We start from the raw sequence: 26456 nt of genomic DNA on the forward strand, positions 1-26456 counted from the left end.
ACAAAAGGTGTTCATCATCACGATGCTTCAATTTCTTGCATCCATTGCAGCTATGAATAGTTGTCACCTTATTATGTATTTTGATTCAAGTGAATGGTTTTGGAAATAGTAGAGGTCTATACCCGGCAAATTGAACCTCCAGGAAAAATGGGTAAAGGATTACAATGATATTTTACATGAAAAAGTAAGGTCACTTTTGGTGTGCTTCATTATGCCTGATTGCCTGAAAAATGTAATTAAAAAGTCCAAATCTAATACGGCCCCAAAGGAGAACCCACACTAAGAAAACAGATTATCATTGTCGAGTCCTTTTCTTATGACACTGGCATGTCCTTTGGGCTCGACAACTGCAACATTCTTCATATGAAACTTGGCAAGGTGGAAGAGAGAGAATCTGTCCGTTTACTTCAAGGGGTTATTGACCATCTCGTGGATGTCAGGCCTGTAAGTACTTAAGGATGCAGGTTAGAGACAAACTCCAGATTCGCCATATCAAAGACATACTTCTGGCAGTGTTCAAATGTTGACTTTAAAAAATCTGGAATTCAGAGCTGAACGCTCGCAATAAAGTTAAAGCCACAAATACTAATGCTGTACCCGTCATTTCGTATTATGTTGGTGATGTTGATTGGACGAAACATGAAATTCAGGGTATAGACAAACCCACAAAAGAAATCAGATCCCACTACCCTCGCTCTTCACCCAATCGCTTATAATCACAAATTATAATGGGAGGACGTGGTTTGATTAACGTGTAGGCTCTTAATGATAGAATTGTATTGTAAAATTGTCCACACATTTATTTGTCTGATGATCCTCTTGTGAAGCATGACTCATGATGAAAAAAGGCATTCCACAGTTTTCTTAAATGAGCCAAGGATGTTGGATATACTTTTAATGTAAATGTTGATTTTGTTGTTTGTTCTGTACTGCTGGACAGATATGAGTGTCAACCAAGTGAAGTGCCATATCAAATCGGTCCAGACTCAGGGAGAGGCTTTTTGAACGACCACTGCTTCGAGTTTATGTGCAGTGTGTTGAGAAGTTGATGAGGTCGGCTGGCTGAAAAGTGCAACAGAAGGCTTTCTGTTTGCTGCTAAGGACCAGTAACCTACCACTCGAAACCGTCAAAATGCGATTTTACTTCAAAATGTAAATATGAAATGTAGTTTATACAATGAATTTAATGAGACTGCCCAACACATTGTCAGTGGATGTCCAGCTTTGGCACAAACACAGTATCTTAAGCGACATGGTGGAGTTGCTCGGTCCTTATATTACCCTCTTCCCCATGCTTGTGGTTTTGACATGGAGTTCCATCCATGGTACGATCCAGAATATGTAGAGGGCGTCATGGAAAATGATAAATGAAAAATTATTTGGAATAGGCCCGTACACAGCTTCAGACCTATCCAGGCCACCAAACGTGATCGCGTCCTTATTGATAAATCCAATGAAATCATTTATATTTTGACACTAATTATGTTTGACAGAGTCAGGAGAAACATGGCAAAGATGCGGAGCTCGCTTTCGAAATGTCAAGCTTGCACACCAAGTACCAAGTTGTCCGACTCCTAATTGTTCACGGTGCCGTTGTCTGACATTGGGAGAGTACCCGGGTTTGCTACCGGGAATACAACCCTACTGACAATCCGGGTAATGCGGAAGGCTGCAGTGTTTGGGAGTCTTCACATTCTCCGAAAAGTTCTGGGTGGGTTTGACAAGGCAGCTGTCTTGCTGCGTGCAACGGGAGCAAGGGCCCTGAGCTGATGATGAGCCGAACCACCCTGACTGTGCCAGTTCACCCGAACCCTCTAAGCTGCATTTTTATAATCTGTATTTAATAACAATAATTCATTATAGAATGTGCTTAAATCAGCGTATTGATCAATGTACTGATCATCGCTATAAAGAATTAAAGGCAGTAACTAAACTAGTGAATGCCAATTTTCACTGATAAGTACACGTAGATATCTCATTAGTAATATTATACTAATAAGCTCACTAAATATCAAATTACGTCATAATATGATCGAGCATTTATTGGTAAAATCGGTACAGTAAAAGGACATGCATACATTTTCATTAATGGTATAATTATATAAGAGAGGCTTCAATAACCAGGACTACGCAATTCTTGGAACAGTGGAATCAGCTCTCTTGAGGTAAGAACATATGTAAGCTCAGATTTTACAAGATCAAATATACAATGCCATGAAATCATTTATAGTTTTTATTTTTTATTTCTTATGTTTTCAATGGGTTGGTTAATACTTTGAATATATAATATTTGTATATATAATAATTTCTTGCTTTAAGTCTATACACATCGAAAGTCGTTTAAACAATAATATAAATTCAGCACCAAACTCTTTGCAATTTGTGCAAATGTCACTTTATTTATATTTTGTGTGCGGTGCAGTATGACGTCTAATTTCAAAATATGTCACTATTTTTAATCTACTGTAGATTATTAATTACCTATTCAATATTGATGTACATAATGTTTGAATAAGGGTCATAACATGATAATCAATGTCTTTCTAAGATAATCTAAACTACGGTGGCCAAGTGATTGCATGACCAGACAGAAAGACGACAGAGCCCAACCTGTCAATTTCCGGAGCTGCCTTGTTTAATAACGTTTAATTTGGACATGACTAGGGGATAATCACAGATTGACAATGTATTTCGGGCATGCAGTTCAATATCGGGTGTGTCATGCACGACACCTTGAAACTGTTGATTAACTTGTGTATGGTCTTAATGTAATACGCAGTGCAATTAATTTCATGAGACCTTTGCTATGTGTCTTTTTTAGACCTACCACGCCCTACTCACTTTTTTCTTGTCCAAACATTTGGGCAACTTGGGATATTGACGTCCCTCCTCCAACAAAAGTGTTAAGGGGCGTGGCCTAAAGCCACCGACCCAACGGTGCATGGGTGAGGTGACAATTGTTTTCTTTGGCTGATATATAGACTTGTGAAGACTTAGAAGGTTTACGGATACGTCAGGAAGCGGTCGATATACAAGTCTGGCAATTTCTTTTCTGTTCTTGACACTGTGAATAGTTAAAATAGCAATTAATGTTCGAAACGAGCTTTTTATGACTGAAATATTTGGGTACCATAAACGGTGACTGCCCCGCAGCTTGACAAGGGTAATCCCCATTGTGTTCGTTACTCAACATACATCTGTCCATCCAGCTTTCGTTTACTTCAAAATATGAAATTGATATTTAAACAATTGATAAAAAGAATGAGCACCGAACATTTGTCTAATTTTACAGTTAACATTTCCATTTACATAATTCACAGCAAAAAAACATAATTATTCGTCAAAACCCAAGTGCCGATCCCCCATAGAATTTGTAATAAACTGCAAATCCACCTCCGCATTTGCAACAGTACAAGGGGAATACTGTTTTTTGTCTGTAATTCCCTACCGCTCAAATCATACTAAATTATTATCATGTTCACTTACTCATTGGGATAAATTTTAAAGGTTTTCACTCAGTACAGTATATGTGAATATAGTTCACCTTTTGTGAAATATCACCAATTGGTTGTGTCATACGTGAGCTGCCCATCTTAAACCCCTATTACCAGTCTTACCAGTGATCAATCTCCGGTGAATTTATACCAAACACTATAGGCGCTGGACAAGTAGGAAGACTCCGCAATAAACCCTTCTCTGGTTTATGCCAATTTTGTTCTCAAATTTAATATTTGTCAAGTATTTGTTATAACGTATGCCCTGTGTGTGTGTTTGTTGTTAAACGCCGCACTCAGCAATATTCCAATATGACGGCGGTCTGTAAATAATCCAGTGAATGACATCATGAGCATCGATCCACGCAATTGGGATGGATGACATGCATAAACCAAGTCAGCGAGCCTGATCACCCGATCCCGTTAGTCGCCTTTTAAAGCAAGCATGGGTTGCTGAAGACCTATTCTACCCCGATCTTCACGGGTTACGTACGCCCTGAACATGCAAAATCTTCAAAGTTGCTATGTTGACTTTACTTGCCTTTAAATAACTGTAATACTTCGGAGTGGTCTCATTTTCCTTCTTTCAACACTATTTTATTGTCTTGTTTTATTTTGGATTGTATGTCCAGAGAGAGAAATTGTTTATAAGTAGGATACACGTTCCGTTTTCTGACATTTGCTATAAATGTCGATATAAACCATAAATAACAATTGTATATAGTGAATTTATCTGACACATTAAATCAGGATTATATGGTGAATAGAGAACTATACATAATTTTATATAGCTTAAGTATTCTTATAAAATAGAAAAATGTTTCATTCTGTGTACTTTTGTTCCAGAATTGCGTATACAAATTAAGGTTTGAGTTCATACGCACTAAAACACATGTTTTCAAAATGAAATTATCAGAACGAGTTTGAATTTTCTGGGTATTTTTCCAAAAGATGTTATTCCAAATTGCATATATAAATGTACTCTTGAATTAAAAAATGTAAAGGAACCTGACATTCGGAAAGACACCAAACTGGTGTCAATTTACACAAATGATTTGTTTGTTTGTTTGTTGTTTAACGCCACACGCAGCAATATTTCTGCTAAATGACGGCGGTCTGTATATAATCGAGTCTGGACCAGACACTCAAGTGACTGATGCCATGCGCATCGATCTACGCAACTGGGATACGATGACATACATCACCGAAGTCCGAGCCTGACTACCCGATCCCGTTAGTCGCCGAGGGCCGAAGACCAATTCTACCCCGGACCTTCCCAGGTCTTACAAAAATGAAAACACTTGGTTAACTTCAGAATCCTGGCGTGATGGTATACTAGTCTGTATCAGAGTGCTGAAATGAAATTGATTTGACCTTTTATCACAAGTATATCTTTCGACACAAAATATTGTGAGTCATCATGAAATTCTCCACGACAGTACTGGCGGAATTGTTCTAATTTTAATATTGAAGTATTTTCGTGTTATTATTAATGAACAATCAATTGATAAAAAATAAGAAAGATTTATATGGTGGCTCAGCGGTCGTGTCCATGTGCTCGATCGCCACATCCCATAATTGTCGGCAGGCGGCATAACTCCTGACTAGACAACCGCTCAATAATGTTGCATGTACACGACAGGTGATAATTGCAAATATTTTTGTTGTTTCGATAACTGGGGTTTACTATCGTTCGGTGGCTTGTTTGTTGTTTAAGGCCTCATTCAGCAATATTTGCGCTATTTGACGGCGGTCTGTAAACAATCGAGTCTGGACCAGACAATCCAGTGATTAACATAATGCGTATCGATCTACGTAATTGGGATTCGCTTATATGCATCAACCAAGACAGAGAGCCTGACCACCCGATCCCGTAAGCCGCCTCTTACGTCAAGCATGGGTTTCTGAAGACCTATTCTAACCTGGATCTTCACGAGTACGTTATGTGTTGATTCCGAGGGAGGACAGGTCGAAAGAAGAATAGGTCGAAATAATTGTATCCTCTATCGTCATTCCATGGACAAATACATGTTGATCCATATTAATGCAGTACACCGTATGACGTGACTAGGTTTTGTTTGGGGTGGTCAAGGTGTTTCACCTGGCTGCCACCGATCAAATAACAGGCCATGATAAATTATTGATATTATTAACAGAACCAAATTCGACCCCTGTTTTATGTGAATGAGGTAAGATTTAACGTCGAATCGATCAAATTGCAGCCATATGGCGACGTGCCGATTCACGCATATACACAATGTCTCCTAAAAATCGATTTACGAGGGTCCTATGGTATCAGTGTATGACTTTGGTAAAATGTGTCTCATTGTACACCGATCGTTGCTCAATATATCAACCCACTGGTTTATCTACTCATCGATCATTTACGTCTCATTGTGGAAGGTCTGGTGTTCGATCCCCGGCCGCGTCATACCAAAGATGGTACTTGTTGCTACCCTGCCTGGCGCTCGGCATTAAGGGGATAAAACAAGGACTGCTTGCCTCGGAGTCAGTATATTGTCTGAGTGGGGTATTCGTGTTAAACTGCGGCATGGTATCTAAGTGGGCTAGCACTATAAAATCGGCATCAGTCTGAACTTTTACAAGCAGCCTCGCACACACACACGCGCGCGTCGCTATATAAATGCAATTAACCTGGGCGCGACGTTAACCCCATTCCACCTCAACTTCGTTGTGTGGCAGCTCTAATGTTGCGGATAAGTTCCGTCTATTACAGTATATTATAATATAGTGAGTGAGTGATGAGTGAGTTGGGTTTAACGCCGCTTTTAACTGTATTCCAGTTATATCGCGGCGTGTCAGCTTAATGTGGAAAGCCCGAAGTGATGCAGGTCTCAGACTTTTTCCACTTCGGTGAAACCCACGAGCACGGGTATGGTGCTGACAAACCTAGAAACATAATTGGTGCGAACCGGGATTCGAACCCAAAATCATAGGTTTCTGGCGTGCCCAAGGGACGCAACTCCGCACAGCGAATTGCGGCGCCTTAGACGACCGGGCTACCCGTGCCCCCTATTATAATATAGGAACTGTCAAAGTAAAAAGTATGATTTTAAAGTGACAGCTTGGCTTTTTTTCATGACGTTGGTTGATCTTCCAGATCACTATGATGTTGGGCATAGTTTTTCTTGGTGTCTTGGGCGTGTCCATGGCCGATGTAATGACTCGGGAGAATAAGCAGATCATTCTTGGCCTACACAACGAGGGACGGGAGGCGCTGAATGATAACCAAGTTCCCAACGAACCTGGAGCGGCTGATATTCCTGATCTCGTGAGTAGTTGAATTTAGAGTTCCCTGTCATGATATCATTGTTGTCATACAAAGTACAGTACGAACACTGTTTATAACGAACATGCTTAAAACGAACTGACCGATATAACGAACTTATTTTTAGCCCATATGTTGCATATATGCTGTATATATGCTTATATCGAACTACGGTTATTACGAAATAATATTAGTGGCCCCTTTGAGTTCGTTATAACCGTAGTTTACTGTATGCTGTATATAGGCTTAAACGAACTAGGGTTATTACGAACTAAAATTAGTGGTCATTTTGAGTTCGTTATAACCGTAGTTTACTGTATGCTGTATATAGGCTTAAACGAACTACGGTTATTACGAACTAAAATCAGTGGTCATTTTGAGTTCGTTATAACCGTAGTTTACTGTATTTCAAGATAATGTCGAGTGCATGAAATGTATTCATATACTGTACGTTTAAATACTTTTTATGGCAGACATGGAACGAAAACTTGGCGAGAAAAGCTAAGGAACATGCAGACACGTGTCAGTTCAAGCACTCAACAAGCCCTAAGTACGGAGAGAACCTGTATATTGAGAAGTCGAGTCGGTCGGAAGCAGAGGTTATTAGGAGAGGTTTCATCGCTTGGTGGGAGGAGGTGGGCACGTTCCGATTCAATGACAAGTCATGCAACCCTACTCAGAGTTGCCATTACTCACAGGTACTGATGCTGTTTTTTCCAAGGGTCCTTCCCGTCTTTATGTTTTGTTGAAACCATATGTGCACCTACAAATATAATACAAAGCTAATTGGTTTTTATTTAATACAGCATGAAACTTTGTTCAATTATTGTTTTCACGTGATATTTATAAAGGTAAACACGGGAACAAGTCAAAATAGAGAATTTCATGGGATATCATTTTGGCCAATGATGCGTCAAATTAAGTTTACCTTTTAAAATAGGTGAGCATTTTCTTGCCTTTGCATGTGTTTGTGACCGGTGCCACCGGTAGGGTAGGATACCTCAATCTTACGGTTTTCGCAAACACTTGATATCATCACTATCTGATGGGAATATATAAACGCCATCATGCTTAAGATCTAGCAATGGGCTCTGCGTTTAGCAGAGCTTTCTTATGATCATGGTAATAATGTTGTGTTCCCCATAATAAAGAAGTTGACATCCATAAATTCGCTTCCTTATGTGTATCACTACTAAATGCCTCTCAAAGACATTATGGTAGTAGTTTTGTCGCCTATTTTTATAAATGAAAATTTGAAATTGTCTCGCACGTGTTGATGGATACAAATTATGGCAAAGTGTCCGGATATTTTGTTTTCCGCATTAGAGATATACAGATGTTTGACATTAATACGCACTAAACAGCACGAAGCTGCAGTCCAGATCTGAGCAGTAATATAGTCGATACCTTCATCGTTGTTATAAATTTTCAGTTATCAGTATCTTTACGTGATAACGGTTACTTCCAAAACTGTGTGTACATGTTCCTTTTTCATTTGTTTCGCGCGAACCTCCGCGAAGAAATTTCTGAAGATATGGCTGACATAATGAAATAAACATTGGTTTCATAAAATAAATACCTGGGCTCATGCGGATAACATTTATCATGTATTTCACTGTTCCGTTATCAACTTGACGCAACTGTGTTCTGATGCGAAGCATACATAACTTGATATAAAATCCTGTTAACCTTTAAAGACAATGTGTCTGAATTCATGATTCATCTCTCGGATTGATTGATTGAGTATGGTGTTACGCCGCTTTTAGCAATATTCCTGCAATATCACACCAGAAATGGGCTTCACACATTGTAGCCATGTCGGGAATCGAACCCGGGCCTTCGCCGTGACGAGCGAACGCTTTAATCACTAGGCTACCCGACCGTCCCTCATCTCTCGGAACTACATAACATGTTGGAACTAATTCACAAGGTCAAGTGCCTTCACAGATCACGTTGCTCTCTTTGCCTGTCACCCTGTGGCGTTTTCTTTTAAACTAGGACCCAGTACCCCGAGTTTGTGTTGAGAATCGAGTCACAATTTGTTATAAAGCGTTGTCTGGCTCATAGTCGTGACCCGTCGGCATGGGGCAAATAACTATCCGTCTGGCAAGGTGTTCGAATATTTTCATGCCATCATGGATATTGTTCAGTGTGGCACAAAGCAACATTCACGAGTCACAAATTGTTTTAAGTGTTGTCTGGCTCATCATCGTGGCTCAACGGCATGGGGCAAATGACTATCGCTCTGGCAAGTGTTCGAATATTTTCAGGCCATCATGGATATAGCGTTCCTGTCACATTTTCACAGACCCGTGAAGATCCAGGGTAGAATAGATCTTCAGTAATCCATGCTTGTCGTAAGAGACGACTAACGGGATCGGGTAGTCAGGCTTGCTGATATGGTTGATCGTATCCCAAGGTCCCAGGTCATTGTATCCCAATTGCGTTGAACAATACTCATGATGTCAATTTGAAGTATTTGATAGTGATTCATACAATCTTGCTCATGATATAGGCATATTCGTGCAATGGCTATTCACAGATAATCTAATCGCTGCAGTTTTAAAATAATGAATTTATGATCTCCAGGTTGTCTGGGAGGAGACCCGTGAACTTGGCTGTGCTTTAAAGAACTGCCACACTATCCCTCAGTTCCGAGGTTTTACGGACGTATGGTTCCTGGTCTGTTACTACGATCCAAAGTAAGTACATATCCTTTAATTCACGCCCCCAAAGATCCCGGTGTTGATGCTTGTTAGTATATATCCTTTAATCCACGGCCCCAAAGAGCCCAGTGTTGATGCTTGTTGTAAGAACATATCCTTTAATTCACGACCCCAAAGACCCCAGTGTTGATGCTTGTTAGTACATATCCTTTAATTCGCGGCCCCAAAGTACCTTAAGTACTCACGGAAATGGAAAAAGACTGTTTTTCTCAATTTAAAAATCGACACAAAGTGTTACGTAGCTGTAAATACGAAATAACAAAACAACTCGAAAAGTACTAGTCTGGATTTGCTAGTTTGATCTCAGTGAACAATACAAAATGTACTTTACAGGAGGTAATTTGTCGGCACTTTCAACATTCAAAAATATTCAAAGTCCAAATTGACATAGCAGAAACAGACTATAGGCATTATGCACCTGTTCTCACCTGTCGTCAAGGTGTCATAGGTCACCTTGATCTACTTACACCTGGTTATGCCCTGTTTCACAATAGTCTGTTTTATTCACATTTTTACACACTTTTACGTGTAAAAAGGCATAAAAACATTTGATACGCTGTATTTGTGCCACGGCCCAATTAGTACTAATTTAGTTGTTTGAATATTTACATATTTTGTATATTAACTGCAATAATTTAAGATCTGAGGTCGAAAAAACATTTTTTTTTTCTTTTCCGTGATTACTTTAGTGTTGGTACTTGTTAGTACATATCCTTTCATTCACGACCCCAAAGACCCCAGTGTTGATGCTTATTGTAAGTATATAACCTTTAATTCAAGGCCCCAAAGATCCCAGTGTTGATGCTTGTTAGTACATATCCTTTAATTCACGGCCCCAAAGAACCCAGTGTTAATGCTTGTTGTAAGTACATATCCTTTAATTCACAACCCCAAAGATCCCGGTGTTGATGCTTGTTAGTACATATCCTTTATTTCACGGCCCCAAAGATCCCAGTGTTGATGCTTGTTGTAAGTACATAGCCTTTCATTCACGACCCCAAAGGACCCAGTGTTGATGCTTGTTGTAAGTACATATCCTTTAATTCACAACCCCAAAGATCCCAGTGTTGATGCTTGTTGTAAGTACATAGCCTTTAATTCACGGCCTCAAAGATTCCAGTGTTGATGCTTGTTGTAAGTGCATAGCCTTTCATTCACGACCCCAAAGAACCCAGTGTTGATGCCTGTTGTAAGTACATAGCCTTTAATTCACAACCCCAAAGATCCCAGTGTTCATGCTTGTTGTAAGTACATATCATTTAATTCACGGCCCCAAAGAACCCAGTGTTGATGCTTGCTGTAAGTACATAGCCTTTAATTCACGGCCCCAAAGACCCCAGTGTTGATGCTTGTTGTAAGTACATATCCTTTCATTCACGGCCCCAAAGATCCCAGTGTTCATGCTTGTTGTAAGTACATATCCTTTCATTCACGGCCCCAAAGATCCCAGTGTTCATGCTTGTTGTAAGTACATAGCCTTTAATTCACGACCCCAAAGATCCCAGTGTTGATGCTTGTTGTAAGTACATAGCCTTTAATTCACGACCCCAAAGATCCCAGTGTTGATGCTTGTTGTAAGTACATAGCCTTTAATTCACAACCCCAAAGATCCCAGTGTTGATGCTTGTTGTAAGTACATAGCCTTTAAGTCAAGGCCCCAAAGATCCCAGTGTTGATGTTTGTTGTAAGTACATAGCCTTTAAGTCAAGGCCCCAAAGACCCCAATGTTCATGCTTGTTGTAAGTACATAGCCTTTAATTCACGGCCCCAAAGAGCCCAGTGTTGATGCTTGTTGTAAGTACATAGCCTTTAATTCACGGCCCCAAAGACCCCAGTGTTGATGCTTGTTGTAAGTACCGAATGAATCGGTATCCATGCCGTGATAAAACAGTGATTCCAAGACCCTGGATCAAGGATGGTTCATCAAGTATTTCAAGATTATCTTGTTTCAAATAACGATGACATGTTCCTGATGTTTTTCGATTCAAGCGCACCTCTTTGACACATTCCATCAGAGCAAATTATATATTCAGTAACAATTCCTGTCTAAGAAATGATATATTTGTGTTAATGTTCCAGGGGTAATTGGATCGGAGAAGAAGCATACGAGCCAGGTAAATACATGCTAATATCTTATTTGAAACTCAACTGCTAATAACATATGCATAAAATTTGGCATAAAATGCTTCGCCCTCATTGCAAAAGTTCTTGACTAAAAACGTGTATGTTTTGGTTTTCGAAATCTGGCACACATCTGGACTATTCAGATGGACTATTCAGGATGTGTGAATACGTTCCTCGTTCCAAGTGTGGAAAACATGGTATTCGGCATAGTAACATGAATATTGCTATATTCAATTCGAATTTGACAGAAATTCCTTGATGTGATTGGATTTCCTCTGCGTTTTACTTACTGTGTTGCTCTATTGTCAAGGTTTGATGACGGTGCCATATTACTGCATGAATAAATTATATGTTCACAATTTATATACATGTGCTGAGTGCCATGGGAAATTAAGATTTTTTATTTACAATGTCTATCAAGAATGTCTGTTACGAAAGAGCTTGTTGGGCATCGGCTGGTAAATAACACCCGGAAATACGAAGATATATGTATGTTTATTGTCTAAGTGAATGCAAGTGCCGTTAACTTGACCGGTATTGGCATCATATAACATTTGTTTGTTTGGTTTACAGCTAAATAAAGACTTCAAAGGGTGGATACTAACAGACGACGTTGGACTGGGTGTTGTCTGTTAAACATGTTAATGTGAAAACAAAATAAAGCAAAGAGAATGCAAAAAGGCGCATACGCAAACGAGACTTATTCAGGTTTTATTTTCTCCGACTCACAGTTCAAGGGAGTTTGTGCCAAAGCCAGTATAGCCCTTGTTCTGGAGACTACTGTCCTCGTGAAGCTGTGGCTGGTGATACTTTTCATTGTTTTCTGTGGATCAAACTAAGCTCATATAACAGAACCATTATTGAAAACAGTCTCAAACTCACTCACTCACTCACAGCTTTCTCCAACACTATATCATCCTGAAAGTGTTACCGTTTTCTAAAATGTAGGTTCCGTTCCGCCGACCCTTACATATTTAGACGCGGAGAGAAGGAAATCTTCAAATCACTATTTTTTAATTCTTCTGACGAAAATCTTGTCCATGCTTCTGGTTATTCTGTAAAGACAGAAGACCCTTTCCATAATGATAATAATAATACCGGATTCACAAACCCTGTATACCTGGTAACTGAGACAACAAAAGGCGATCGCGAAGGACCAGATTCAGACACAATTCAATAGGGCATATATATAATATAGAGGAAGACTGTCGCGGCAGTAACGTATGTTAAAGAAATATATGTCTCCTCTGTCATTAACACATACCATAATCAGCTGTATACTGACCCACAATAAACATCCATAGCCGTACCATATGTTGGGAATTAACCCGGCGTCGCTCTACAAACATCAGCATATAGGACCAACAAGAACTGCAACAACATCCTGAACTCAAATCAAGCAATGTAGCGATCAAGCGATATGTCTTGTGGGAGCCAGTTTTGGATGATAAATTATGCTTACATATTTCTCTTACCCCCCCCCCCCCCCCCAACCCCCCCCCCCCCCCCCCCCCCAACACACACACACACACACACACACACACACACACACACACACACACACACACACACACACACACATTCCAAAGATAAAACAGTTGGTCACTGAACTAAATTAACCTGACGCATTTTCTTTGGGATCTTTACAGCTGTGACTATATCAACAAGTTGTGCGTGTTTTGCGTACGTGGACATTGCTGTACTCAGTACACCCGGACATCACGTGACTATTACATGACACAAGATGGCGTCTTGACGCTGATACAACTGTTGGTCGATATCAAACTGAATACCGAATTGTTTTAAACCGAGAAAAAAACTTTTCTCAAAATCCTAATAGTTAAGCAATACAAACCCTTTTAGGAGGGAGCGATCGGATTGCAGTTCACAATAAAAGCACGATCATTATTCTGTTGCTATCCGAGGTAGACGTATAATGTTGGCATCGGATAATTCCGTTACAATCCAGTAAGGTCTGTTATTCAATATCAAGAATCTGACAACCCAAATCTCATAACATAGGCAACAACGTTTAAGTTCCTTGTGAGACGTCAATGTTTAATTCAAAATTACATAATTCTGGAGTTTTCATCATTGCCCTAATCCCACACGATTCCCACACGAAATATGTCAATAGAACAGAAATGTCTTTGAACTTTTTGGATGTGAACAATCTATGAAATGTTTCACGCATTCCACCACCTAATTACGGATAACGTGCAGTCTAGATGTGTGACGTGGTCACTCTCGTCCGCCGTAAAACTAAAAAAAATGGAGATTGAATAAATATACATAAATATCAAGATTAAGAAAGGGTAATTGCTGTTTATGATTGCACACATTATAACAGCGTCAGCATATTCATATCTACATTGTGAAATCGTTGCAAATTAAGAAGTCAATCTGATCTCTTTACTCAATTAAGCAGTGCGTTTATATAGTGACAAATGTGCCCATCGCAGCCTGTCCTGCTCACGTAGAAACAACTGTCACCAAGGTAAGGAATAACTTCCTTCTACTGGGATTTGGGCGGTGGTTAAGGGTTTGCTCGGCACATCCGAGACTGTTTCGGTTCTCCACATAGGTACAATGAGTAAGGCCCACTCCTCTGATTATGAGTGAGTTTAGCATCACATCGGCATTGTCTCGCCATACTGTGACACCAGCAAATAAGACATATGTTTTAATGCTGTCGACAACAGTTAACCAATCAGCAAAGTATCACATTTTTATGAGTGAATATCAATAGTCCAAATGCTAAAAACATTCTAACCAATCCTGATATCAATATTTACATTTAATACTAGTATCATACCCGTTATTGGCCAACAGAAACCAGTTTCTTTTATTCTAGGAACTGTAGACCATAACCATATATTACAGATAGGCTTTTTTCATTTTAACATAGAATGATGTACAAACAGGTATTTGCTTCAGAGTATATTCATTTGTTGATTATAACGACCCTGTACATTTATGCAGCTATGGACATGTATGGAACTTAAGTGTTGAAGGGGTCACGGGTGGCCAGTCGTCTAAGGCGCCGCAATTCGCTGTGCAGAGTTACGTCCCTTGAGAATATTAGAAACCTGTTATTGTGGGTTCGAATCCCGGTTCGCCTCGTTTATGTTTCTAGCTTTGTCAGCACCATACCCGTGCTCGTGGGTTTCACCGAAGTGGTCAACGTCTGAAACCTACATTACTTCGGGCTTTCCTCCCACATTAAGCTGACACGCAGTGATATAACTGAGAGCGGCCTCAAACCAAGTTAATTCACTCACTTTAGTGGTAAATACTTACATCCTGTTATAATGGACAGATGAACAGTCATGTTTTATTTCCTTGTAATGGCATTGTGCTCAGATAACTTCCATATTGTAGAAATTGCCTTTATTAACATTGAAGTCGTTGGGCCAACATCGGAATTCAGCTAAAAATACCATCATGTATTTTGTAATATAGTCGCGAAAATACTAAAATGTGAATATGGAAAACAGCAGGAACTGTTTGCATTGTTTTGTTAAAAAACGTTTAAATATAAAACTTCAACGCCAGAGATTAGTCTGTCTCGAATATTTGTCAAAAAGATTCCATTAGGCGTAGAAGTCATAATAGTCATGAAAACTATTTGATTTAATCACTGAAAATCAATTATGCCTTCGGGTGTTGGGGACTAGGGTAAGAATGTCCAGCCCTACCGGCAGCACCCGTGACAGACCCAGTTGTGTTTGTTTCCCGACGCCGCCATACGACGGCGGCCTGTCAAGTCGATTCTTGTCGAGACAATCAAATGACGGAACAGAAAACAAAGTGAGACGACAGCGCATTTACCGACTTTGCTGCAACTAGAACTGAAAACGATACGTTAGTTTTGAATTACGTCTGCGTACAAGTGAAGATATTCTGCTGCTTACAAGAAACGTTTAAGAAAAAAGTTAACGCTGATAAATTATCCCTTGCTACAACACATTGTTCCATCCACACATATGTTAATCCCAAAATGAAAAATAGAAGTGTAAACTGTACTTAATCGTTAAATATAGCTTCACTAAAATCAATGTACAAAGACTCATTGGTCATATACCTCGCTTGCACACATCACACGTGTTTTTTCAACGTGTTCAATACTACATGTACAATTGATGTATGTGTGTGCGATTATTTTCAACGAAGATGTTATTTACGTGAATTAAAATAGCATAGTAAGACATTAATAATGATATATGTGAGGAGAAATGGGCTAAACGTCGCGTTAACGATTATTGCATTCAGCTGGCGGAACCGTTAACCAAGTAATAGATAAAAGCCACAAAATACTTTCAATAACCATAAAAAATCTCTGCCAAAAGTCCATCGTTAGCATGCGTCTATGATTCATTATCAAGCAGTGATGATTCCAGATGTTCGCTAAAATGTGAGCATATCCTGTGCCACTAGTGACGCACTCACAAACACATGCAAAAGCACGTCAATCACCCGTCACAAATACATACAAAGGCAAGTCAATTGTTCACCCCAAAAAACGGGAAGGCATGTTCAAGCAAAAAAATGGAACTGCATAAGACATTATTTTTGTCACTGGTCCGTCAAGTTTGGAAATGTCCTCCACGCATCAGCCAATAATCGTTTTGAAAGCTCCTCTGATGCCTTGGATGTTGTAACCCTGATGAAACAACGCGTATGCCGGTTGTATGTCGTTACATTGTCTGTGTTCTTACCCCTCCTAGATGAACTTCCTGGGCGTGGCTGTCCTCATGGCGTTGGCCGTGACATGTGAGGGTGGTGTCATGAAACCACAACTACAGAAACTCATTCTGAGAATGCACAACGAAGCACGGAATTTACTCAACGCCGGGCGTGTTCCCGGACAGCCAAGGGCCTCCGGTATTCCCAACTTGGTAATACAAAATATGTTACCATTCAATGTATAGATGTTTCATACAAACATCATAGCTCAAGCATAGTCCGGTTAAATTGTTAATCATAAAAAAGATGCGCTGTAAAGTTATGGCATTTTTCAGTATGCCTCTCATCTTTATTAACTGCTCAAGATAAGGAACAGAATTTATGGATATCAACTTAATAATAAAGACGTTGACATCCATGAATCCTTTACCTTATGTATATCACTTCTAAATGCCTTTCAAAGACTTGATGCTCAAGATTTATCTAATGTTTCGTGTAATTATCTCACTTCTATTATATTATTTAAAAATATAATAAAGAACTTGACATCCATAAATTCTCTTCCTTGTTTGTATCACTTCTAAATGCCTTTCAAAGACTTGATGCTCATGATGTATCTAATAGTTCGTGTAATTATCTCAATACATATTTTCTCATGCCTATCCGTAGCTTATATTTTTGAATTATGTTAACGTTATTATTCAGTGTCATGATATTACCAATTCTTGACAATATATAATGCTTCTTGAGTGCTTTAATATCAGTCGTTACCTATTTCATGTTTCATGTCTGCTGAATCGCTTCAGCAAATATACACCCATGTAGTTAATGGAACGAGTCAGTAGATACCTTCTACCCGCAGTCTTGGGATGAGGGTCTTGCCAGGAAGTCGGAGGCATGGGCGAATGGTTGTCAGTTCAAGCACACCTCTACAAAGGAGTTTGGCGAGAACCTGTACATGGAGATGTCTCAGAAATCGGAGTCAGACATTGTGGTGAACGGCTTCCAAGGGTGGTGGAATGAAGTGGACGACTTCAACTACAACGGTGCTTCCTGCATGAACACAGCTAGCTGCCACTACTCCCAAGTATGTCTTGTTTGTTTAACGCCGCGTTCAGACATGTGACGGCAGCCTGTAAATTGATTGTGATTAATACTTATAAGCAACGATCCACGACGTCGGGGTACGATGACATGCAGTCAAACAATCCACCCGAACCGTTAGGTCGCCTCTTACGAGATGGGGACAAAAACTAACCCCGAATCCCCACCGTGTGCCAGGTGGGTGGACTCCCACGATCAGTTTTAACAGGCTATCCTTCACTATTTTTAACCTCATGTTCAGATCTCACAACCATCACTTACCTGTTAATGAAACTGATCATAACTGAAAATGATAAATCAATTTTGAAAACTAAAATATTTGGCTTTCAAGACAATACGCTAACTGGGTACACAACATACATGTGCTAACATCTAGTCTCCAAAATGAACATATTTTACAGAAGAAAAAAACTGTCGTTGAATTATAGTTATAAAATATAATCAAAAAGGAGCCAAGGGACTTTCTTCATTTTCTGATACTGCAATAATCTAGACTTGCGAAATATTATAGACTTGCATGGGATGTATTGGATATATTTGTTTCAGATTCTGTCTGACAGACTAGCGTGTCTCTTTAAGGTTTTTTAATCGTATAAGGGTCAAGAAATGTTGGGAAATCAGACACAAAATAAAAGGGTCACCGCCATTTATTTTTTTTCCTTTCTGTCGCGGACGAGCAGTCAAGACGCCCGATAAATAATGAACGTTATGATTCCACCGTGTAGCTGAGGTCGAGGACGTTTTACACTGCAGCACAAAACATTATTTGATCAAGGTTGAATGCTTATACCCAAAAACAGTGACATACAACGCAACGAAGATACATACACCATTTCGCTATTCTCCATTATATGTTTTAACTGATTTCAGGTGATCTGGGCCGAAACTACAAAAGTGGGATGTGCAATGACCAAGTGTAATAGAATTCCCCAGATGCCTGGAGGAAAGAATGTTCAATACCTCGTGTGTTTTTACGATCCTAAGTGAGTATAACTACCTACGTAATTGCTGCAACACGACGTTAAAGTCCGTCCTCATTTTCCCTCACTGATCTCTTGTTTCTCGGCTCAAGAAGCACGTCTTCTGGTCGCGTGTTCTGAAATGTGAGCCAAACCACAGATTCATCCTGATTATGTTTCTTGAATTTGTTAGCCGGGCTCGTAGAAGTCATGACACTCGTGTTTAATACATATTTAAAATTTGAAATATTTACATAACTGACAAACAATAGGCTGAAAGATTTCAAAATTAAGTGTAAATATCTCACTGATTATCAATTACTTTGTTTCAAAATTTCATAAGAGTTTACTAAGTGAGTGAGTAACTTCGGTTTAACGCCGCTTAGAAGAAGAGTATTGCAAAAACATTTGAACGTATTATTTTGAGATTTGATTTAGGGATTTAGGGATGTTACAATGTGTAACATGACTGGGTTTGAGTCCAAGACAAAAGGTTATTCACAGTACCCTATCATCTGAACTATTGTCAAGTTGTGTGTAAATGGATAGACTTAGGTTTATGCAAAAGGAACAATATGGATTGGAAGTTACACTTTCGTTTTCCAGTACACTAGAGTGAGTAAATGAGTATGGTTTTACTACGCTTTTGGCAATATTCCAGCAATATCACGGCGGGGGACACCAGAAATGGGCTTCACACATTGTACCCATGTCGGGAATCGAACCTGGGTCTTCGGCGTGACGAGCGAACGCTTTAACCACAAGGCTACCCGACCGTCCCCCAATACACTAGAGACATTGCAAGGCATGCGTGCCAGGTGTCATTTTTTTAACAGTTTGAATAATTTGACGTATAAATATTAAGCGTCAACGCCAGAGAATAACCAGTCTCGATTATCCGCCGAAACAGATTCCATTGGACGTAGAAGGCCAAATAGCGGTGAACATTAAATGAATGGATCACTGAAAATCAGTGATGATAAACATGTTCTATCATGCATCAATCTCACAATGATCACTTTGTTGACTTATAGAGGCAACTGGTACGGAGAAAAGCCATACACACAAGGTCAGTTAAATCGCTATTTTATTTTATTAGACATATTTGTCTTATTTGTGATAACCAACAACAAAGATATTTACTTCGAATTTTATTTCGATTTCTTAAAAGTGAAGATGGGAAATGTATTCAATTGTATGTTTTGTCAACAGGGGAACAGTCACTTGTTTTTTTTAACATGGACATAAGACTCTGAGCTGATTTCATACACGACCTGTTATATATAGTACTTTTTTAAGATACTTGGTATGTTTGAACCTTTGTTACAGCATAACTTCCTGCTCTGGAGCAAGTGGTCTGGGCTACATCATGAGACAGACACACCACATCTATCACACTCACGGATATGTATTGGTACAGAGTGAATGGTCGTTGCAAATTGTAACTATGTACACATCTCATTTCAATCTCATTAAAGAATGACAAGAAAGTATCTTTTGTTATATATTCATAGTCGTAATAATTATTAAAAAGTAGACACAATTTATGGATAACAACTTCTTTAATTACTGTGAAGGCGACGTTTCGATGTAGATCCTTATACCGATGTCACCCTTGCCTCACAGCGGTATAAGGATCTATAACGAAACGTGGCCTTTAAAGTAATTAAAGAAGTTGTTATCCATAAATCGTGTCTACTTTGTCATCCGTCAACTTCTAAGTAATGCCTATCAAACAATTAATTATGGGAATGGTTCTGTCGCTCTCTTTTTTAACTGGCGCGTGTCTTACGAAGCAGTGTTTACAGCCTTACTTGCTTTCCATGGCATTTAAGTTGTATTAAATGGGGGCAACAGTGAAGCCTGGCTACGATAGACGGGGTGACCCCAATGAAGTCATTTTACATATTATCATTTGAGGGGAAATATGTTTTCAACATTACCTGTGGCTTTAGTATCAAACTCCGATACTCCGAGTTTGGTTTAACACCACTTTTAACAGTCTAAGAGATACAGGTCAAAGATGATTACTTTACACCAAACTCATAAAACCAACGGGTATGGGTATGATGCGACTATAAGAATCCAACCCGCGATGAACGGCAGCTGAGGGATGCATATCGAGATATGGCGAGTTTGAAAAAATGTTCATCTTTTCCCCGCATATTTAACGAATGAAAGCGAGCCTATCATAAACACCGTATTTAACCTGCAATAACGTAGATCTGAAAGTTGATATGAGGATTTAAATTTCTCGATAAGTTAAACCACGACGGTAGAACCCTGTGGAGAGCATGCGCGCAACAATATGCCAAAAATTTACCCGCTCGAATTCAAACCCTGTCTATCTGAGCAGGGGCGGTCGGGTAGCCTAGTGGTTAAAGCGTTCGCTCGTCACGCCGAAGACCTGGGTTCGATTCCCGACATGGGTACAATGTGTGAAGCCCATTTCTGGTGTCCCCCGCCGTGATATTGCTGGAATATTGCTAAAAGCTGCGTAAAACCATACTCACTCACTCACTCACTGTCTGAGCAATGTGTATTTGCTGAGGGGAACGCACTAACATATTCACTGGAAAAGCATTAATATGTCCAAGCTTCATAATGTCAAATACTACTGAAGATATACCCGATAGGCACAGTCACAGCATTATTCATATCGACATGACGGTTTAGTGTTTACCAAACAGAATAAAACCAGAGTTTAACAGATATATTGTACCTAAACCTATACTCACGAATCACATTTACAAATGGACATTAAAGAATAAATTAGTTACTAGTAACCAGTCCTGTTCAAAGTGTTTTTCTACTTGAGTGAGTGAGTATGGTGTAACGCCGATTTTAGCAATATTCAAGCAATATCACGGCGGGACACACCAGAAATTGGCTTCACACACTGTACCCATGTGGGGAATCAAACCCAGGTATTCGGCGTGACGAGCGACCGCTTTTGTACTTGGAAATATATAGTACTTCTATTAAAAGAAATGCCTTTATAGTACAAGTACATATGCCGTTTGGAGAAGAAGAATCTGACATCCCTATACTTACGATACTTACGAGTGAGTGAGTGAAGGATGCTAAGCGCCACAGTCACCAATATTCTATCAAGATCACGCCGGCCAGTAAATAACTGAGCCTCGAACAGACAGAGCAGTGTCACCCAGCCTCAGTATCCGGTCCTTGGTATTCACAATGTACATGGCACATTAGGGATATATGATCTACCGGAACCCAACATTGGTAAAATACCCACTTAGAAAGGAGTATTAGTTAATGGAAATAGAGTGTATATCTCAAGAAATGAACAATAATTGCGAAAGACATGGACTGATATTCCAAATGAAGGAAACGATTTTAAGGTGAATTTTACTTGGAATCATGCAAAAAGAAAATACGCCGTGTCGCTTGTTATAATTTGTTTTATAAATGATCAGAATTGTAAATAGATAATTAAAGTGCAATTAATAAATTGATTAATACATCATGTTATTGACATTGGCACGAAGATAAGAATCACAAATTTGAATAGAAATATAATGGTACGGACATTTTATTGTCTTCATATCATGTTTGCCTTACATTCCAAGGCTGGCTGTTTGTTGTATGGCGCTGCACTGTGCGATCTGTAGATAATCCATTCTTGACCAGACAATCCAGTGACTGACATTATGGGAATCGACCTACACAATACGATACGATGACATTTATAAACCAAGTCAGTGAGTCTACCCAACCGATCTCGATAGTCTCTTACGGCAGGCATAGTCGCCTCTTACGACAAGTATGGGTTGCTGAAGACCTGAACCTTTAGGTTAACCTAAGGCGAACGTTAAGTTAAACTGTATGGGAATGGGAATCTAGCAGTTGTTTTTTACTATAAAGACAATGTCTCAGATTGATACAAGTCACTGACTAAAATGTCTAGACCTTGATTTGAAATGCTACCCTGACCGGTGGACAATAAATTACCTCCTTTATAACTAACTACCTTGTAATACTTTCCATAATCACAAGAAATATCTGTTGAAAGCAGAAACCACTGAAAGATCTTAAGCATGATACCAGGTGTTCACGAGAAAGTAGTGTATCGTTCCAAGCCAGTGACACCCGACACAACACATAGACAAGTTATCAAGTTAACTGTTCACCTGAAGAAACACGGGAACAAATAAGGTAGAGGTCAAAATAGCAAATTGCATCGGACCATTTGGTCTCTGATGTCCAAAATCCTTTGGTCCTCAAAATGAAACATTTGGAAAGCTAAGCCTTGAATGTATGATAACGCTCTTTTAAATATTCCCTGAAAGAGCATGCTCGATTGAACAACAAAAGTGACCATGTTGACACCAAAGGCTGGGGCTGTTGGAATATTGCTCGACGTAAAGGAAAAGTCGACTAGCGGAAAGTGGAAGTCATCCATCTTATCGTACAATATTGTTGATATTCTTTTTGTCAATCTGAATCTTAATGTATAGATCTAAATACGAAACAGATGAGGCTGTTCCACTGTTCTCTTGTATTTCAAGTTAAAGTGGGCAAGGAGTTGGCTATTTGGCCATTGTTGAAGCTTTTGTTCAACTGCTTGTCCAAATTTCCCTGTTTTGATTTAGCATATCCCAGCAGAAATAACGATCCATATGCATAAACAAACAGAACAGGAGGGGGGTGTAGGTGTGTTTGTTGGCGTGGGGGGAGGGGAGGGGGGACAATGAGTGCCCGTATGGATCTTCAAATATCACATGGATGTTATCAAAGAGGATATACACAATTTCACAGATTGTTTTCTCGTTAAGCTTCAGATGGAGTTTGTTTTCATTTCGGACAAAAAGTCATGAACTTTAGTGATGCAACTATGTCCAAGGTCACGCGCCATGGAATGGACGTTTTTCCTTCAGTAACAGGAATATAGTTGCGGCTGTTTGTCCAAAGTGACCTGGTGGCTCTGATCCTCAAATATCACTGTCATTGCGAGTCACATAATATTACCTGTATGTAGGACAGGAACATTAAACTAATCCAATTTCATGAATACTTTCATGTAAGCTGGCGGTTTACATACATCTGGTCATTCATCCTGACATAGTGTTTCATGCCACGATTCGGAGAGGATGTCCGGCCACCATAGGTTAGTCACAATCCAACTATCTTCCGAAACCTCACAGGATTCAAGTTTCTATTGGGTCAGTGTACATACAAGACAACCGGCCTCTTGGTCTAGAGGATAGAGCGTCTTCCCTGACAGTGCAAGGTCGGTGGTTTGTCTCTCTGGCGTTAAAATGATGGCGCTGGTTGGTACTCCGCCCGGGGCTACGTGACTAATAAAGGGGCAAGCTCGGAATCAGTATACTATTGTAAGATGTGACAAATCCCATCTGTATCTTCTGTCTGTATATGTGCAGCCAAAATGGTCAGTGAATGTGCTTGATCTATTTCATTTAAAAATTAAAAATTATGTTAATATTTTGAGTTCGAATAGAATAGAATTATGTATTATTCGTATATATTATCTAAAATTTGTCACATTGTAATCGACAAATGTGTTTTATCATAACCAAATCAAATCATATATCAGGTTCAATAGTGTCAGTGCCAATCACCAGCATTGGCCCGACAGCGGACCGTTTGCCGATGCCGATATTGCCGGCGGTTGCCGATGCGTAGCCAACGTCGGCCCGATGTAGGTGTGCTAGCTATAAAACTATAAAACTGTCATTAGCCTGGAATGGTACGCACGGACGCACGGACGCACGCACGCACGCGCGCACACATGCAGACGCACACGTGCATGCACGTCGCTATTACAGTACAATACCAGTACTCTTGAATGCGATATTAAACCCTATTTCACCTCACCTCACCTCACCTCACCTCACCTCACCTCACATACAGGGCAGACCACTGTGTTTTCATTGTTTTTTCAGATCTTGTTCCCCATCTGCACACATGATACATATTCTCCTCGATGTGATAATGAGGGCCCAGATTATACAGCTCTACCGTTAATGTTTAAATGTCACACCATCCACCACTCCAACCTCCCTCTCTGTCGTCACGACTACAATCCACGTGTCGCTTTACTGTCCGCTAATTTACATTCCACTGGGATGAACTTTGAACAAGGATGTCTTACCGCAATGTGTTCACACATAATCATAACTAAATGAACTCGTTTGTGGTAACCGCAAAGAATGTTTGGCCATTACGCTATATGAAAAGCAATATTATAGTTTGACATTTAATTATTTGCAAACAGGTGGTCGATTACGCAGATGCCCTGCGATGATATTATTTGTTGTGTCGATTTTATTTTGTATTGTTTGTTGTTGTTGTTTGTTTTTTGTTATTATTAGTTCTTTGTTCTGCTACTTTATCTCAAAACAAGCGTCTTCAGCAACCATTGCTTGCCCTAAACGGCGACTAAGCTTGTTGTAAAAGGCGAATAACGGGATCCGGTGGTCAGCCTCGCTGACTTGGTTGACGCATGTCATCGTATCCCAATTGCGTGAATCGATGCACATGATGTCAATCACTGGATTGTCTGGTCCAGACTCGATTATTTACAGACAGCCATCTTATAGCTGGAATATTGCTGAGTGCGGCGTTAAACAACAAACAAGCATATACTAACTTTATGGGAATGGGCTTCGAAGCGAGTATTCTGAGGTAAGATTATTATTATTATTATTATTATTATCATTATTGTTGTTGTTTTTATTATTATCATTATTATCATCATCATCATTATTATTATTATTATTATTATTATTATTATTATTATTATTATTATTATTTACCCGGGTACTCTCCCAATGTCAGTCAACAGATTGGGAGGTACCAAACCTAAGGCACCGAGAACAATGGGGAGTCGGACAACTTGGTACTTGACATTTCGAAAGTGAGGTCTGCATATTTCCCATGTTTTTCCTCAATCTTGTCAATCTCATTGGTGCCAAAAGGGACATCTTTAAGCTGTGTGTTGTTCGTGAATATAAAAGGATAAGTTAGATCCAGTGGAATTGATTGTGGAAATGTTGGTAAGTATGTGTGTGAGAGTGAGTGTTTTTCAACCTCACATCGTCCTGCAAATATTCGAGTCTGAGTCCTTGTTCCCACGCTTTCAACGAACTATGTAGTGCGTCCAGTCAATGAGATAGTTTCAGACTTTAATATTGGGCAGTTATCAGTGTGGTATTGTCCAATCTATTTTAGAGGATAACATAAAAACCAAATATTCTATTGAATTAATAACTATTATGTTTGCCACGAAGACTCGGCTACTCATTATGACTGTTTCAGCTCACAAAGCCTTGTACACTTAGACAAGAAGCGTCTTTAACGTTTCAATCAACGAGATATAAACCAAGGATTTTCTATCCCAGTAGGTTTCACCAAACTTTATCTGCGATACGTTGATATTTTTCGTCGATTTAACTCTTTAAAACAAAACAAACAAAATACATTTATTGTCCATGAACAGGCACATCCGTTTCAGCCAATGGTATTAATTTTCTCTGCCTCGACAATCTTTGAAAATGCAATTTGCTCGTTTTCCTTCATATCAATGTAGACGTCCTCGAGTACACGTACTTGTTTCAGCTTTAGAAAACGCTGTCTGCTATTAGACAAATCGTCATCACAATTCGCCCTGGTTTGATTCTTTAAATAAGAGCGACACAACCATTTCCGTCAGCATAATAAGTAATGAAAAGTGACAAAACCCTTTCAAATAATTAATTAAAAGTAACACAACCCTTTCCATAATCATAATAATTAATGAAAAGTGACAAAACCCTTTCAAATAATTAATTTAACCGACAAAACTCATTCCATAATCATAAAAATTAATTGAAAGCGACACAACTATATCGTAATCATTATAATTAAGTAAAGCGACAGCACCCTTTCCATAATCATAATAATTAATTGAAAGTAACACAACCCTTTATATAATCATAATAATTAAGTAAAAGCGACAACCCTGTCCATAATCATAATAATTAATGAAAAGCGACAAAACCCTTTCAAATAATTAATTAAAAGTAACACAACCCTTTCCATAATCATAATA

The 26456-nt window shown here is 39.3% G+C and overlaps 2 protein-coding genes across 3 annotated transcripts; both read left to right on the forward strand.

Moving 5' to 3' along the window:
- The first annotated feature begins 2079 nt into the window (after nucleotides 1-2079).
- On the forward strand, nucleotides 2080-12336 carry LOC139479191 (uncharacterized). Of its 2 annotated transcripts, none has more exons than XM_071262021.1 (6): nucleotides 2080-2165; nucleotides 6616-6786; nucleotides 7257-7481; nucleotides 9373-9485; nucleotides 11589-11623; nucleotides 12207-12336. In XM_071262021.1, exons 2-6 carry the CDS (start codon nucleotides 6622-6624, stop codon nucleotides 12212-12214), a joined length of 546 nt encoding a protein of 181 aa, XP_071118122.1. In that variant the 5' UTR covers nucleotides 2080-2165; nucleotides 6616-6621; the 3' UTR covers nucleotides 12215-12336. The 2 variants fall into 2 exon arrangements, with proteins under 2 accessions (XP_071118122.1, XP_071118123.1); XM_071262022.1 differs by having other exon boundaries at nucleotides 2120-2177.
- Nucleotides 12337-14071: 1735 nt separating this feature from the next.
- Nucleotides 14072-19863, forward strand: LOC139479086 (salivary antigen-5-like). Its single transcript, XM_071261843.1, has 6 exons — nucleotides 14072-14130; nucleotides 16361-16531; nucleotides 17182-17406; nucleotides 18294-18406; nucleotides 19417-19451; nucleotides 19712-19863. Exons 2-6 carry the CDS (start codon nucleotides 16361-16363, stop codon nucleotides 19714-19716), a joined length of 549 nt encoding a protein of 182 aa, XP_071117944.1. The 5' UTR covers nucleotides 14072-14130; the 3' UTR covers nucleotides 19717-19863.
- The last annotated feature ends 6593 nt before the right edge of the window (nucleotides 19864-26456 follow it).

Source organism: Haliotis cracherodii, unplaced genomic scaffold (assembly GCF_022045235.1).
Source record: "Haliotis cracherodii isolate W230 unplaced genomic scaffold, xgHalCrac1.p SCAF_4, whole genome shotgun sequence".
NCBI lineage: Eukaryota > Metazoa > Mollusca > Gastropoda > Lepetellida > Haliotidae > Haliotis > Haliotis cracherodii.